Below are 15,717 nucleotides of genomic sequence, written 5' to 3'. Positions count from 1 at the left end.
GGGCTGGGGCGGAGCTGTGGCCTCGGAACTCCGGATCCCTGCCCCCGCCAGCCACTCCGCTGCGAACCTCAGGGCAGCAACCCTCAACCCATCGCCCCCGCGACTTCCCGATGGCCCTGCGCCACGCCTGAAGTGCCTGCCCCGCGGCTCCAGCAGGAGATGCAGAGACCCTAGAGATTGAGCCCCATCTGGCGCCCCAGGACCGGACAGAGCAGCCTCATGGCGGGTAAGTGCCCTGTCTTCTTTGCCCCGGGCTCTAAGTCATGAGAGGCTACTCTGGGCGACAGGTTCCAGCACTTGCCTCCGCCCTGCAGACCCTGCTGGGCCACAGCCCCTGCCCAGTCTGGCCTCAGCCCGGCTCCTAGAGGAGTGCAGAATGGAGTAGACAGGTCGGCTCTTGGAAAACAATTGCCAAGTTAGGAAGTGTCGGGGTCTGGCCTTCTCACCACTCCAGCTGGTCGATAACCCAGAGCCTGGAGCCCGGGAAGCCCCCGTCCCTTCAAGTGCCCCTTTGTCCTTCTGTGATGACCAGTTGAAAGGGGCCAAAGCGTCCTCAGCGGGCTCCTGGCAAAGCCTCCCAGGAACCCACAAATATAGGCGTGTGAGTGCAACAGGGAAAGGCCCATATGTCTCTGTTTCCCACAACTGCCGCCCCACACCCCTCTCCACTGCCTCCCATGATCTCCCCTAAGTACAGGCTCATCTTGATAGAGGGCTGGGGAAGGGAACTGGTGTTAGAGAAGGTTACCAAACCCAAGATGAGTCCAGCCTCACAGCAACGTCCAGAACCTGCTGGAACCTGGGTGCCACATCAGGGGCATGGGTTCCTCCTTGGGCTTTCCTTGCCGTGTGTGCTTATCCACAAGACCACCTTCAAACCTCAAAAGGATCTCAGGGAAGTTGAAGGCTCTGGTAGGAGAAGGTTTGATTTCCAATCAAAAAAAACAAGAAACACTTCATTTCAGTCACAATCTCAAATCCAGGGCCTGCTGCTTTCCAAGAGAAACACTAAGGCTTTCCGGGGGGCAGACACTAGGGCCCCAATGGAAATGCCTTGTCCCACTGAGACCTGGCAGAGTCCAGCCAGCCGCTTGCTTCAGCATTACTCCAGAAATATAACCCAGGGTGTGGGGTTGCTACCCCAATCTTGCCCCCACAGGTCAGAGCTGTGTGGGGGAGTGGCTTTCACCAGGCAGGCATCACTGTCTGCCTGGTGGTCTCTGTCCTCAGAGCAGCTGGCCCTGGTGATTGGGGGCATCGTTGGGGGCCTGCTTCTACTGCTGTTGACTGGTGTGAGTTGCTGTCTGTGGAGGAGGTTTTGTGCCACCTTCACCTATGAGGAGCTGCCAGAGACACCAGCCACCGCCATCAGCGCTGCCTCCAGCAGACAGGGGGACAAGCGCTGTCAGCTACATTCCAGGACCCAGCTGAGCAGGTAAGGCAGGATGGGGGCCAAGTGGTTCTTTCTCTAGGGTCCTCTCTGTGGAGTTGCCATCGGATTGGGTGAAAATGAAAAGTTCTGTTTTTAGAGCTCTTCCTGCAAGCCCACGGCAAAGAAACCCAGAAACTTCACCACAAGCTGTGAGATAGGCATTGTGAACCCATGTCTAGCTGAGTAAACCAAGGCTCAGAGAACATAAAGTAACAGGTCTAGGCTTCAAAACTAGTAAGAGACAGAACAGGAATTAGAAACTGGGTAGGCTGACATTGGAGGCTATTGTTCTTTCTCCAATACCCCATTGCTGTGGGCAGACAGAGGCACTGACTGGCTGTGAGTGTGTGTGTGTGTGTGTGTGTGTGTCTGTCCATCCTGGTGTGGACCCAGAAAATGATGCTTTTACCTATTCCTGGCTCCCAGTGACTTTTCTCCCTCCAGTCCCTGGCACTCAACCCCTCTTGGCTGAGCACACTGAGGCCCCACCCTTCACCTGCCATCTACATTTTGTTTCTTTACTTCTGAACAGGCCATCAGGTGTGCCATTCATGGTGCCCCCTTCCTTCCAAGGCCGAGACTGGGTACCCCTGCATAACAAAGAGCTGTCCCGGGCCCCGCAGGACCCCTGTCTAGCCCCAGAGCTCCTGCCTCATACCTCCAGTGGCAATCTTGGTGAGTACTCCCGCAGGTCAGGGTCCGCCTGGGCTTGGTGGATCCACCTGCTTTCCCGAGTCTGGCTGCTAAACAGCCTCTGGCCCAGGAAGGCCAGAGTTACCCAGAGACCATTCTTTCTGGGTACTTTCACTTACCAAGTACCGACTGCACCTCATGCCCTTGAGATATGACCACTGTGCTGTTTTGGAGTTAGACCTTAACATCTTGGTGGGGAAGGAAGTAACTCATTTTACATTCTGGAAGTTTAGCAGCAGTGCCTTACCAAGGTCTCAGAGGCAATAAGCAACAGGTCTGGGATTCAAAAGTAGGTGTAACCAGGTGCAGAACTTATACAACATCCTGCTCCAGGAGATGATGGCCAACTGAGAAGGCAGAAGTGTAGGAGGTAGAGACAATTTTCCAGTCTCCTCTTTGCTTCTGAAAATCTCCCAAGAGACCTTCTCAGGAACCACCCAGTAATCAGCTTGGTACTTCCAATTTGAAGAGGAAGAAAAAAATGCAACATGTTATCACTGGGTCATTCTCTAGGCACCGAGGAAAGGGACCAGGCCAGGTGCTGGACAGAATGCACTGGAAAGCATGCCTTGACCTCCAGGGATAGGAGTTGACCATAGGGCACAGGTGTGTGGAGTAGGCATTGAATGGGTAATGGAATGCTTACATGCACCAGAGGGAGGTCACCTTCATAGTCTGGAGAAGAGAGTGAGGTAGAGGTGGTCAGACTAGTTGAGGCTCAGATGAAGGGAGAAGGGCCACAATAGTGATATGGCTAGATCTTGCTACTATCTTCCATGTACCTGTCTTCCTCTTGCCAGCCAGACCTTCAAGCCATTCTGTTGTAGGAGATGCAGGTGTGGTGGGGACCATCAACCCAGAGTTGTACAAGTTTCCAGAGGACACAAGTGAAACTCATTTCCCTGACGGCTGCCTGGGCCGGCTGTGGTTCTCTGTGGAATACCAGCAGGAGACTGAGCGGCTGCTGGTGGGCCTGATCAAGGCACGGTTGCTGCAAGCACCCTCTGAGACCTGCAGCCTCCTGGTGAAGCTCCACCTACTGCCTGATGAGCGGCGCTTCCTCCAGTCCAAGACCAAACGCAAAACCTCCAGCCCACAGTTTGATGAACACTTCATCTTCCAGGTATAGTCCCTGGGCAGACAGGGCCTGTGTCTTCCAGCCTTATGGGAAGGAACATTATGCAGGACAGTCCAGCCTTCTGTTTAGCCCCTGGGACCATTGGTGCCTCCAGATCTGCTTAACAAGCTGACCAAGTCAGGGTCTATAAGAGGTGGGCCCTGGGGCTGGGGATGTGGCTCAAGCGGTAGCGCGCTCACCTGGCATGCGTGCGGCCCGGGTTCGATCCTCAGCACCACATACAAACAAAGATGTTGTGTCCGCCAAAAGCTAAAAAATAAATATTAAAAAAAAAAATTAAAAAAAAAAAAGAGGTGGGCCCTGATGAAAGGGACCAGCCTGTCCTGGCTGCCTAGAGGAGAGTAAGAAAACACATTTTGGTGCACCTACTAAATTCTAGGCTCTAGCCCACGAGTCTCAGAGAAAGCATTCCAAAAACCTGAAACAATAAGGGGTTTCTGGCAAGGTTACCCAAGGAAGATGAATATTCATTTTGCTTAGAGTTACCTCAGGCCCTTTGGAGTCGGGGCAGAAACTGTCCTATGCCTGCTTTTAGAGGCTGGCACGGGGACCAAGAGCCACGCTGGGGCAGGTACTGTGTTTTTGCTGCACCTCGGGCTGAACCCCTCTGGGTTTACAGGTAGAGAGGCCATTAGGGCATCTGGCTGGAAAGGGCCTGGGAGCCTCAACAGGTGACTAGGGGCCCTTAGGGGAAGTCAGCAATTGAGACCTGCCAAGAGGCCTTTGACAAACATTTTCTCAAGATCAGTACAGCATGCTGGCCTGAGAGGTAAGGAAAGACAATCCCACTTCCAGAAAGAGCATGATTACTGAGGCCAGAGTTATGATTCATGCTTTCCTCCAATGCTGAGAACTGGGAGGAGGGGCAGCCTTGTTCCAGGCTGTCCTGCTGGGTCAGAAGCAGTGAGAATTCACAGGTGAATTTGCCCCATCTTAGGACATCAGGATCCAAGGAGTGCCTTGCAGCCTTGCTAACGTACACAGTCATGCACCATGCTTATCCATTCATTCATTCATTTTACTCACCCCTTCCCCACCCAACCCCATCCATACTTGATCCTATCCTCTTTGTGCTTTGAGTGGGAAAAAGTAGGAGAAGGAGCAAGAGAAGGAAATGAGTACTAATTGGCCATCTATATAGCTCAGACGGTGACTGGGGCTTTACAAATCAGACAGGAAGAACCATGATCCCCATTTTACAGGTGAAGAGGCCAAGTCTCTGAGAAGGGAGAATATTGTACCCAACTCGGATAGTAGATAGGTCATGTCCTGGCACATTTAATGGGCAGGCAAAGCACTTAGCAGTCTTGTTCAGGAGCAGATTCTCATTCATGAGCCCAGGATGGGGCCCAAGATCCTGCCTTTCTAACAAGGCCCGGGCAGTTGTTGATGCTGCATATCCTCAGAGCACATTGTGCAACAAGGCTCTAGCATGCACTTGCACTTCCCATGTGTGCTTGGCCCTGCTGTGGAGAAGGGTCCCCACAGGATGTCTGGGTCTGGGGTATGTAGATGCCTGGTTTAGGTACCCCTCAGTAAAAGTGCCTATGTCACACATGTCAGCATCCCATCATCTACCCCGATGCCTGACCCTGGCCTGCATCCTCATCTCCCGCAGGTATCCTGCAAGAGTGTGACCCAGAGGGTGCTGAAGTTTTCAGTGTACCATGTGAACAGACAGAGGAAGCACCAACTCCTGGGACAGGTGTTGTTCCCGCTGAAGAATGAGACCCTAGCAGGTGACTGCCACCATGTCTTCTGGAGAGACCTAGAGGCTGAGAGCCTGGAGGTAAGGTGGAGGTCACCAGACGTACAGTCAGCACTGCTGTGGGCAGCCAGCAGGCATTCTCAAAGCCCACCCAGCACCTGCCGGCCAACATCAGTCCTCAGCACACTGCATACCACCCTACAGGAGGGAGTCAGGAAGGCAGGCCCAATCCATGAGCTAGCTCCTGAGAAGAGCTGGGATGGACTTCCTCCTGGGCCGGGAGGGGTCACCTAAGGTCTTTCCACACTGGCTGTCATATTATCTGGATCGATCCAAAAAATGCACATTTGGATTCCCACCACTAAGAAAAATGACAGCACAAATAGACTAGCCCAGGGAAATATTTATCTATCATTCTCCCATCCTCCGGGAAGGATCCACGTGGCTCAACATAGGCTTTGGAACCCCACAGACTTGGGTGTGAATTCTTGGCTCTGATCCATATTACAGGTTGAGTACCCCTTATCCAAAATGCTTCAGATCAGAAGTGTTTCAGATTTAGGATTTTTTGAATATTTGTATGTACATATAAATATGTACAAATAAGACCCAAGTCCAACAAAAAATTAATACAATGTTTTTAAATAATTTCGTTCATGAAAAAAGTTTCATGATATGAAACTTTCCACTTAGCATTCAACAAGTTCTGGATGTTGGAATATTTAGACTTCAGAGTTTTGAAATAGAATGTCCAATCAACATACTGCACAAGTCCCTTTAACTCTCCAGACCTCACTTTCCCCATCTATAAAATGATTGGGGCTCAAAGGAACCCATTGGGGTGTATCACTTCCACCCTAGCCTTGACTACCAAGAGGGCAGGAGGCATTCTAGGACTCTATAGCCCCTCTTATACCTGTGATGGGTGGGTGCTTCCATCTTGGCCTCCCCAGCCTCCCTCAGAGTTTGGCGACCTTCAGTTCTGCCTCAGCTACAATGACTACCTGAACCGCCTGACCGTGGTCGTGCTTCGTGCCAAAGGCCTCCAGCTCCAGGAAGACAGAAGTGTTGTCAGTGAGTCACCTCCCTTATCCTCCTGGGGAAGGTCTCACCTGGTGAACCTGGGGCTTGGGCTGGAGTCTTACCCTCACCCTTATATTCTCATTTCTGCCTACATAACCCATTCACAAGAGTGCTCACTGCCTCCCATGATATGCCCTCCATCCATGGAAAGTTCTGGTGCAAGAACCCAAGGCTGTATCCCCTTGCACCCTCCCAAAGGCTCTAATCTGATCCAAGACCACACCTTGTCCCTCCTGTTTTCCAAGGCAGTGTCTTGGCTCCTTGACTGTCCTGCCTATCTCTGCCTCTACCTGTCCCTCAGCTGAATGGGTCCAGTACTCTGCCTCCCTCCTACCAGGGGAAAGGCTTGAGCACTCCCTGGGGCACTGATGCCCAGCTAATAGTGAACCCACTTTCCCCAGCCTCCAAAACCCAGGAGCTGAAAAGCAGCAGATAAGTCCTGCCCCTTGTGGGTGCCCCTAGCAAAATAGAGGTTGTCTGCAGCCTGTTGGAGTTTGTGTCTCTTTGTGGATTCAAAGGCCATCTGGGCTCCTCCCTCTAAATCGTAGCCCTCTGATCAAACAGGTATTCAAGGGACCCAAGGGTCTTGAGCACTCAGAAGATAGCCCCCCTCCCTGATGGAGAGGGATGGGTATGTGCTACCAGGCTCCAATGAACAAGGGTCAGCTCAAACATGTCTCCTAAGCAAAGAGGGAGGAAAAGGAAGGAGCTAAGCATTTCCTTGGCCATGAGACATGACATTAATCAACCCCATTTCCTCTTGTCACACCCTCTGGCCTCAGCAGCACTGTGAGTGATGAGGACCTGGCGCCTGGGTTGGGCTCATACCCTCCTAACCAGGCTTTCATGGGTGCATGCTGGGTTCCTGCTGGTCTCCAAGTTACTGGTGTGCACTGCCCCTCAGGTGTGTTTGTCAAAGTGTCCCTGATGAACCAAAACAAGTTTGTCAAGTGCAAGAAGACTTCAGCTGTGCTGGGTTCCGTCAACCCTGTGTACAATGAGACCTTCAGCTTCAAGGCCGATGCCACCGAGCTGGACACCGCCAGCCTCAGCCTGACAGTGCTGCAGAGCACTGAAGGGGACAGTAAGGATATCCTCCCCACCCCTCAGGCTACTGGGGTAATGTGGCAAAGTCAGAATGAATGCCTTACCTCAGGAGGAGCTGAGATCCAACCTCTGATCTCTGGTTAAAGAAATTCTCACATAGAAACTGAGATACTTGCCCAAGGATACACAGCTAGTCATCAGGAGTGCTGGGATTCCAGAGTTCCAGTTGGACTGTCTGTGGTACCCTAGAAAGAAGCTAATGGATGGTCTCTACTACCTATTCCTGGGCAAATCACTGGAGGGATCAGGAGGCTGCATGGCTGCCTAGCACCAATCCAGTGATCTGCAAGGTGGGCGTTATATGCCTGCATTTTCTCATACCTTGGGACTTCCAAGGGAGAAAAAAAGCAGTTCTTCAGCCCCAGAGCAAATTAAGGGCCCTTTTAGGGGCTGACAGCTCATGCTTGGAGAGCAGGGGGCTTACTGCTTCCTTCAAGGGAAAGTAAGACACAGAGACAGAGAGAAAAGTCACTGGGGATGTTGGGGTGTGAGTGATGTGACTTCTGTGCTCAAGAGCAAATGGAGTTCTCTCTTCTTGCAGGGAGCCACCCTCTGGGTCGTGTGGTGGTGGGACCCTACATGTACACACGTGGTAGAGAGCTGGAGCACTGGGACGAGATGCTCAGCAAGCCCAAGGAGCTGGTGAAACGATGGCATGCACTCTGTGGCCCCACTGAGCCCTGACCCAGCACCCAGAACTGCAGTTCTGCTTCAGAAGCTCACTGACCGCACAGTCATATGCAGCAGCCACAAGCAAGGACATTTCATCCAGTGTCTCACTGGGCCAGCATGAACCAGGGGTACCTGAATGCTGATAGGCAGGAGAAAAGAGGGAACAAGGAAGCTCTGCCCCAGTCAGCAGTTGTGGCCAGGAGCGCTGCCCCCCACCCCCGCAACTCACTCCACCCTTCTTTAGCTGTGGGGCTGTGTGGGCCTGGAATCTAGACTCCTGGTCATCACAGTCATGATGTGATATCAGGTGTCAGGTGTTCAGAAGAAATATTCTATTTAGGGATGGCATATCTGATTGGAAGTACAGGGTGAACTTAGGTCCCATCATCTCGATGGCTTCCCATAGCCTGGTATGTCTCAAATTCTGATGGCATGCAACTCTGGCAGAAAGAAGTCCTTTGCATGTCCATAAAACTATTTTAAAATAAACTAGCTAATTTCTACCAAAAATGGTGATATGATTTAATGGGATTTTAGTAAACACATAGACCAATATGGTGGTCATTTTATAACTTTAGAATATAGAATCTTTCATTCTATTAACATGGTATATCCCTAAATTTAAGTTTCTAAACTTTTTCTTATAACACTTTTGGGCAAAGTGTTCTTACACATCTTTCAGTAGATTTATTCTTAGGTGTTTTATATTTATCTGTTGCTAATATAAAGAGATTCTAGTGATACAGAAGTATGTTGATTTTATATCTAGTGTGTTGATGCTACACTGCATTACATTTCAACTGCGGTTTCTCCGCCTTCTGCCTAGCAGAGAACATACACTTTTCTGGATGATGTAACTGGGAGAATGCTGTGAGCAGCCCACCCATGGACAAAATGGCAGATGAGCTGTCAGAGAGGCTCACTGTGCTAGGTGAGGAGGGTTTCACTTGTTTGTTAGGCCCCCCTCCCAGGACCCAAGTCTTGCCTGTGGCGTACCCTCCCCAGGGTCCAAAACCTCATACCCCTGATCTTGCAGATGATCTGCTGCTGGATTCTATGGTACCTTGGTCAATATCATCAATTGCTGAGGCTGTCACTTTGGGCAGGAAATGGTAAACACATGGGGCCATAGTATAGTCAGAGAACTCTTATAAGCCTAGCAATTCCAGTATGATTATTGTGCTATGACAAGTATAAAATTCATTAAGGTGGCAGTTCCCACAATCGCTGTCACCAATTCCCCAGAAGTTGTACTTAAGTTAATGAGCAGTCATTGTGCTTATCACTGCTACTCTGACAGTTTTTGCACCTAATACTGCAGAGCTTGTAGTCAATGCATTGTTATTGTATAACTTGAACAGAACTTTGAACCTGTGTCTTTCCTTTCTCATGCAGTGAAGCAACTTCAGCAAAAGAAGGTGGTGATTGTTGTGCTGAATTTGTGCCTCTTTGACTTCAGTTCCGATCTCTGTCAATACACAAATATAAGCATTGCCTGGCATTGGTCCATATCAATAGACTATCTTGTGTCTGCTTTGTCTCACTCATTTCCCTTGCACATTTTCAACGTAATCTATACCATAGTAGTTTTTTCCAACAGTTCCATAGTAGAGTCATAATAGGAGTCCTTTATATGCTGGTAGACAAGACTACTAAAGTGGAACTGTTTCTGTTTTTCTGGGGTCCTGAGACTATAGGTACCAACCACCCCTATAGGCTTATGATCAGTAATGGCATTTCTAAGGTCACTTGGAAAAGTTAATAAACATTCTCTTTGCAGGACAGAGTATACTGATATCTTTGATTCATCTCTAAGAAATCTAAATGGCAGGGGACTGGGGAGGGGAGGGGGGATAGTAGAGGATAGGAAAGATAGCAGAATACAGTAGTCACTAGTATGGCAATATGTAAAAACGTGGATGTGTAACCGATGTGATTCTGCAGTCTGTATACGGGGTAAAAATGGGAGTTCATAACCCACTTGAATCAAATGTATGAAATATGATATGTCAAGAGCTTTGTAATGTTATGAACAACCAATAAAAAATAAAAATAAATGGCAGGGGACTCTCAGGCTGTCTGCTCAGATGGGAAGGAAGAAGGGATTGCTGCATTGGGATACAGACATGGTCAGGGCAAAAGAATACATATGTGCTTCCCATGAGTCAGTGCTTCCCATAGCCTGGTTTGTCTCGAATTCTGATGGCATGCAACTCCAGCAGAAAGAAGTCCTTTGCATTTCCATAAAACCATTTTTAAATAAACTAGCTAATTTCCACCAAAAATGGTGATATAATTTAATGGGATTTTAGTAAACACATAGACCAATTTGGTGATCATTTAATAACTTTAGAATATTGAATCTTTCATTCTATTAACATGGTATATCCCTAAATTTAAGTTTCTAAAATTTTTCTTATAACACTTTTGGGCAAAGTGTTCTTACACATCTTCCAGTAGATTTGTTCTTAGGTTTTATATTTATCTGTTGCTAATATAAAGAGATTCTAGTGATACAGAAGTATGTTGATTTTATATCTAGTTAGTGGCCTATCTAAATTTATTTAAGCTGTAACAGCTTGCAGATTCTTTGTATGTATTCATGTCCTTTGTGAAGAACAGTTTTATTTCTTTCTTTTCCAGTCCTTATATCTTATATCTCTTGCAGGGTTTAGGCAATTAGACAAGAAAAAGAAATAAAAGGTGCCTAGATCATAAAGGAAGAAATAAAACAATATTTGGAGATGACATATTCTTGTATATAGAAAATCCTAAAGAATGCACATGCATGCACACACACACACTATGAAGCTAATGAACAAGTTCAGCAAGGTGGTAGGATAGAAGATCAATATACAAAAAGTAAAAATTTTTAGCAGAATAGTGACTACAAGTAGTGATGGTGAGCCTTCTTGTCTCAATTTCAATTTCAGGGGGTAAAGCAATCAAAATTCACCATTAAACGGGTGAGGATATAGCTCAGTGGTAAAGCATGTACCTAGCGTGTGCAAGGGCCTGTGTTCAGTACCATCCCCTGTACCATAAATAAATAAATATTCAACATTAAGCATCATGATGGTTTTTTTGTTTGTTTGTTTGTTTTTGGTGGTGCTGCGGATTGAACCCAGGGCCTTGTGCATGTGAGGCAAGCACTCTACCATCTGAGCTATATCCCCAGCCCTGGTTATATGACTTTTAATGTACTTATGGCCATATAGTCCCAACTTGTCTGAAATTCTTTTTAATCACAATTGGTGTTAGATTTTATTTAATGCTTTTTTTAAACTTTAAGATAATCATATTTTTATCCTTTGTTATTTTAATGTGAGGAATTATAGTGATTGATTTTTGGATATCAAACCAAATTTACATTCTTATGACAGAAACAAGAAATGTGTGTGTGAGTGACACACACAAATACATGGTGTTTTTAAAATTGAATTTATCTGCAATTATATTTTGAGGGATTTTTATACTTAATAGTTATGTTCATGAGAGACTTATCTATAATGTTTGTATTATAATGATCCTTGTACTTGAATATGTATTCTAAAGTTATTGTGTACAGGTGTTCTATGCATTTCCATTGGGCCAAGTTTGTTAATTATATTGATCAAATCATCTATATCTTTATGGATATTTTTTGTCTGTTTTGCTTACTATTGTTGAGAGAGGTTATAGCCTTTCACTATATTGTGGATTTATTTATATATCCTTTTAGTTTCATCAATTTTTCTCTACATATTTTGAGACTGTGTTATTAGGCTCATGCCCATTTAAATTTACATTTTTCTGGCAGATTGAACCCTTTATCATTGTGAAAAACTACCTCTACAATTTGCAATAGCATCTTTTTTTCCACTTTCCCCTATTTTTTCAAATTTGTTATTCATTCTTATAATTGTTATGTTCTCTTAAATAGCCTTTAAATCAAGTCCATGAAACTCTACCTTTTGTGTACTTGGTGCATTTACATTTAATGTAATTGCTGATACCTTTGTATTCATATGAACCACCTTACTATTTGTTTTCACGTGTTCTACTTCTTTTATGGTTTCTCTCCTCCCTCCCCCCCACCTCCTTTTATTTTTTAACCTTCTTGTGGATTAACTTACTTTTTTTAAAAAAAATCTATCTCCCCATACCTATTAGTTGCTACTTACACATTCTTTAATTATTCCTTTAGTGGTTACCACAGAGATTACAATTTGTATGTATTATCTATTATAGTCCAATATACATTTTACTTTTTATCACTTGTTAGACATGCTCTAATGTCACAGCAATTCTGCCTCTATTCTTCTTTTTTGTGTGTATGTTCATTTATCTGATGATATTCATTTTTATATTTTTACACCCAGTAAGACATTACTGTCATTACTGTGTTCAACCACTATTCATTGATATTCAAGCACATATTTATTTTTTCTGCTGCTTTTTATTCTTTTCTGCATTTCTGGAATTCTATCTTAGGTCAATTTCCTTCTACCCTGAGAACTCCCTTTAGTATTTCCTAGAGCACAGAAATGCTGGCAGCATGCTTTTTGTGACTTTGAATAGAATTTTCTATTTCAAATTCATTTTTAAAGCATATTTTTGTGGATACAGAATTCTAGGTTGACATTGTTTTCTTTCAGCAATTAAAAATGGTATCTCAACAACTTTGATCATTGCTTTGACAAGTGGTTGTCCATGCTGTTGTTTCTCCTGTGAAAGTGATAATGTCCTCCAACCTCACCCTTGGGCTGTTTTTAGTGTCCTTTCTCTGTCTTCAGTTTTCACCACTGTGTGCCTTGGTGTAATTTTCTTATTTATCCTGCTTCGGGGTCATAAAACTTCATCAGTTTCAGAAAGTACTCAGCCCAGTTTTCTATTTATCTTAATTAATTTTCTTTAATGATTGGTACTGCTCTTATTTCCTTCTCTCCTCTTCTTCTGAAATATCAGTTAAACATATGTTAGATATTTTCACCATTTCCCACAAGACACTCATGTTCTTCACTATATTTTCTATTCTCTTTATCTCTGTGATTCTGAGTTTTTATACTTTCCTGTATTATAGTTCAATAATTCTTTCTTCTGCCAGGTCTAACTGTGGTTAAATCTATACTAAGTTCTTCAATTATTCTTCATCTTCCAGTTCTAAACTTTCATCTGATTCCTCCTAATCAATTACCATTCTTTGATGAATGTCTCCATGTTCTCAATCAAGTGTGTTTTATAGCATTAATATCTAGGTCATTAGTGGATCAATTTTATTGGGTTATTTATGTTTTCAAGAGTGCTTGATCATTTATTGTTGAATGCTGAGGAATTATAGTGGTTCCAGTGAAATTAACTAGATAACATATTCCTCCAGAGATGGATTACCACATCCTGTGGTAGACAGAGTAGGTAGGGGTCATTTTACTCTAATCTGGTACTGAACTGACTAGAGTCTGGGTTACAGTTTTTGTAAGGCTCTATCTACCTCAGGTTTGCCCCCATTTCTAGAATGTAATCCTGCAAAGATCCCAGTCAAAAACTCTGGTACGTATGTACATAGCCTTCTCTTCTTCTGTGGGTACTGAACTTTGATTTGTATTTCTTTAATATTATAACATTGCCAAAACCTGCTGACTTTCATAGGCTTTCTGCTCAGCTTAATAATTCAGCAAATATGTCCAGGGGGCAACCCCCAAGCATCAGAGTGACTTTTCTGTGTCCCCCTTCTCTCTGACACCTTGGCCCCTCCAGTCCTAGATGCCTTGGCAACCTCAGTCTCCAGTTTATTCTCTCTCCAGCTGCAGAGACTCTGCTGCCTTTGCTGCCCTTAGTTGTGACCTTCTGCCCAAGTGCTCAGCCTCTTCACCAGAATCAACAAATAATCTGAAGAGGAAAGTGGTTCATAGAATGTCAACTAACCTTCTTGTGCTTTCCTTCTTCTTCATAGCCTTTCAGTTGCTTGTCAACTCAGCAGTTCTCCAATAAATTTAGAAAAGATTTTCTGCATTTTATTCAGTTTTCCACTTGGTCGCAGCGTGAGCATCAGTCTGCCTCAAACATCAAAAGAATTCTCAATAGAGAATGACTTCATGTGGTAGGAGATAATCACATAATTCTTATAAGACTGGTGAAGCCAAAGGGGGGGAAAGTTGCTTGTAGAGATGCCATATAACAATCAGGGTCTCCCAATGCAATATGAGCAGTTATGTCTCCTGCCTCAATGGGTCAGCTGAGTGTGGAATGATCTAGAGTAGGCCACTAACTCACTTTCAAGCTCTGGATCTGGCTGGGTAGATTACTCACCTTTTCTTCAATATGACCAAAATACCTGACATAAACAACTTAAAGGAGTGAAAGTTTATTGAAGGCTCGTGATTTCAGAGGTTTCAGTCCATAGTCAGCTGGCTCCATTGCTCTGGGCCTGAAGGGCATCATGGCAGAAAGATGTAGCAGAGGAAAACTCATGGTAGGAACAAAGCAGAGGAAGAGGAAGGGGCCAGAGGCAAGATATTGTCCCAAAGGGCATGGCCCCAAGGACCCACTCCCTTCAAGCATGTTCCACCGGCCTACAGTTTCCTCCTCTTCCCAGCAGTCTATTCAAATTATTAATCCATCAACTGGATTAATCCCCTGATGAGGTCAGAGCCTTCATGATCCTATCACTTTCCAAAAGTCCCGCTTCTGGATATTACTGCATTGGGGAACAAGCCTTCATCACATGAGACTTTGGGGACATTTCAGATCCAAACCATAACACTGGGCTAGACCCCTAATGGGAGTTAATGGACCTGCTCCACATTTGTTCACTCTGAGCACAGGCTGAAGGGGCAGCAGCCACCCAGGAAAAGCTCTTTCCATGGTGAAGGCAGAAGCTAAAAGTGTAAGCTCCAATGTGAAAACACATTTCTACAGTCTTCTCTTATGTTCCATCACCTGATATCTCATTGGGCAAAGCAAGTTCACATAGCCTAGCTGAAAATCAAGGGGCAGGGAAGTTAACCATGTTTCTTTTGTGAGTAACTGCAAAGCCACATAACCATGGACACAGCTCCAAGGAGAGATGAAAATTAGCATGGATAATTCAATGCACATATCCATGACATTCTCTAGAGACAAGAACTTCAGGAACTTGTGCTGATATGCAGGTGGAACCCCCTGCCATGAAGCCACTGTGGGAGCCTAAATGCCATTGCTGCCAATTTGGCACCCCATAATGATGATGAACTGTAATTTGCACAATTGCCAAATATGTTTTCCCTTATTTTTCACTCTAGAATTCTCTCCTCAAATTATTGCAAGAGCATTGAGCATCCTACTATTACAATTACCAGAGTCAAAGGAAGAAAAGCCAATTTTTTACCATCTTGCTGCTTTCTGACCTCACCTGAGTACCTTGCATTGGGGAGAGTCAGCAGGAATTCTGTTCATTACAGAGTCTGGGAAATATAATTTCCAGACTTCCATTTCCAGAAAAATGTAATAAAAACCTATAAAGGGGATGGAATGATGCTGTGTGCCAGTACACACTCTGGGGCAAACCAAGGTCACAGAGATGTAGGGAAGCAATCCACAGTGAAAGGAGCTCCTGAAGTACAGAGTACTACATGACAGCACTATTCATCCAGAGCCCTCCCTATCCCTGAGTGACCTCTTTCTCTTATAGCATCCTGGAGCCTTCCAGAATGATCATCCATCCCTATGAGCAAGTTGGGGAAGGAGGGATGAAAGCACAAAATAGAAAGTAATAGGAAATAATCTTGCAAGTTTATCACCTGCTGCAGTCAGATGCAGGCATAGGCCAGCATGGGGGCAGGAATGAAGGGGAAGCTTAAACTTGAAGTTGGAAGTTTAGACAACCACATAAAGTTGGACATGCTAAGTGCTGGACAGAGTCTATTT

At 45.4% G+C, this 15,717-nt stretch overlaps 1 protein-coding gene across 9 annotated transcripts; it reads left to right on the top strand.

Annotated features, from left to right (window-relative positions):
• Positions 1-8: 8 nt before the first annotated feature.
• On the top strand, positions 9-9,348 carry LOC107154456 (synaptotagmin-15-like). 9 transcript variants are annotated; one of them, XR_007347053.1, is made up of 9 exons: positions 12-226; positions 1,231-1,435; positions 1,965-2,107; positions 2,926-3,248; positions 4,882-5,052; positions 5,925-6,045; positions 6,959-7,138; positions 7,703-8,764; positions 9,229-9,348. XR_007347053.1 is itself a non-coding variant. In XM_015500092.2 (8 exons), exons 1-8 carry the CDS (start codon positions 220-222, stop codon positions 7,843-7,845), a joined length of 1,266 nt encoding a protein of 421 aa, XP_015355578.1. In that variant the 5' UTR covers positions 11-219; the 3' UTR covers positions 7,846-9,348. The 9 variants fall into 9 exon arrangements, 8 of the variants coding, with proteins under 8 accessions (XP_048657672.1, XP_015355578.1, XP_048657671.1 ...); XM_015500092.2 differs by having other exon boundaries at positions 11-226; positions 2,953-3,248; positions 7,703-9,348; XM_048801714.1 differs by having other exon boundaries at positions 11-226; positions 5,952-6,045; positions 7,703-9,348.
• The last annotated feature ends 6,369 nt before the right edge of the window (positions 9,349-15,717 follow it).

Source organism: Marmota marmota, unplaced genomic scaffold, assembly GCF_001458135.2.
Source record: "Marmota marmota marmota unplaced genomic scaffold, marMar, whole genome shotgun sequence".
Lineage (NCBI taxonomy): Eukaryota > Metazoa > Chordata > Mammalia > Rodentia > Sciuridae > Marmota > Marmota marmota.
Note: the sequence above shows the minus strand (reverse complement) of the source record. Positions and strands in the feature narration are given on the sequence as shown.

What these genes read in the sequence shown, in the direction of transcription:
- LOC107154456 (XM_015500091.2), top strand. An exon ending in TCCAGGACCCAGCTGAGCAG is followed by an intron (nt 1,436 to 1,964) that starts GTAAGGCAGGAT and finishes ACTTCTGAACAG; the next exon opens with GCCATCAGGTGTGCCATTCA. An exon ending in ATGAACACTTCATCTTCCAG is followed by an intron (nt 3,249 to 4,881) that starts GTATAGTCCCTG and finishes CATCTCCCGCAG; the next exon opens with GTATCCTGCAAGAGTGTGAC.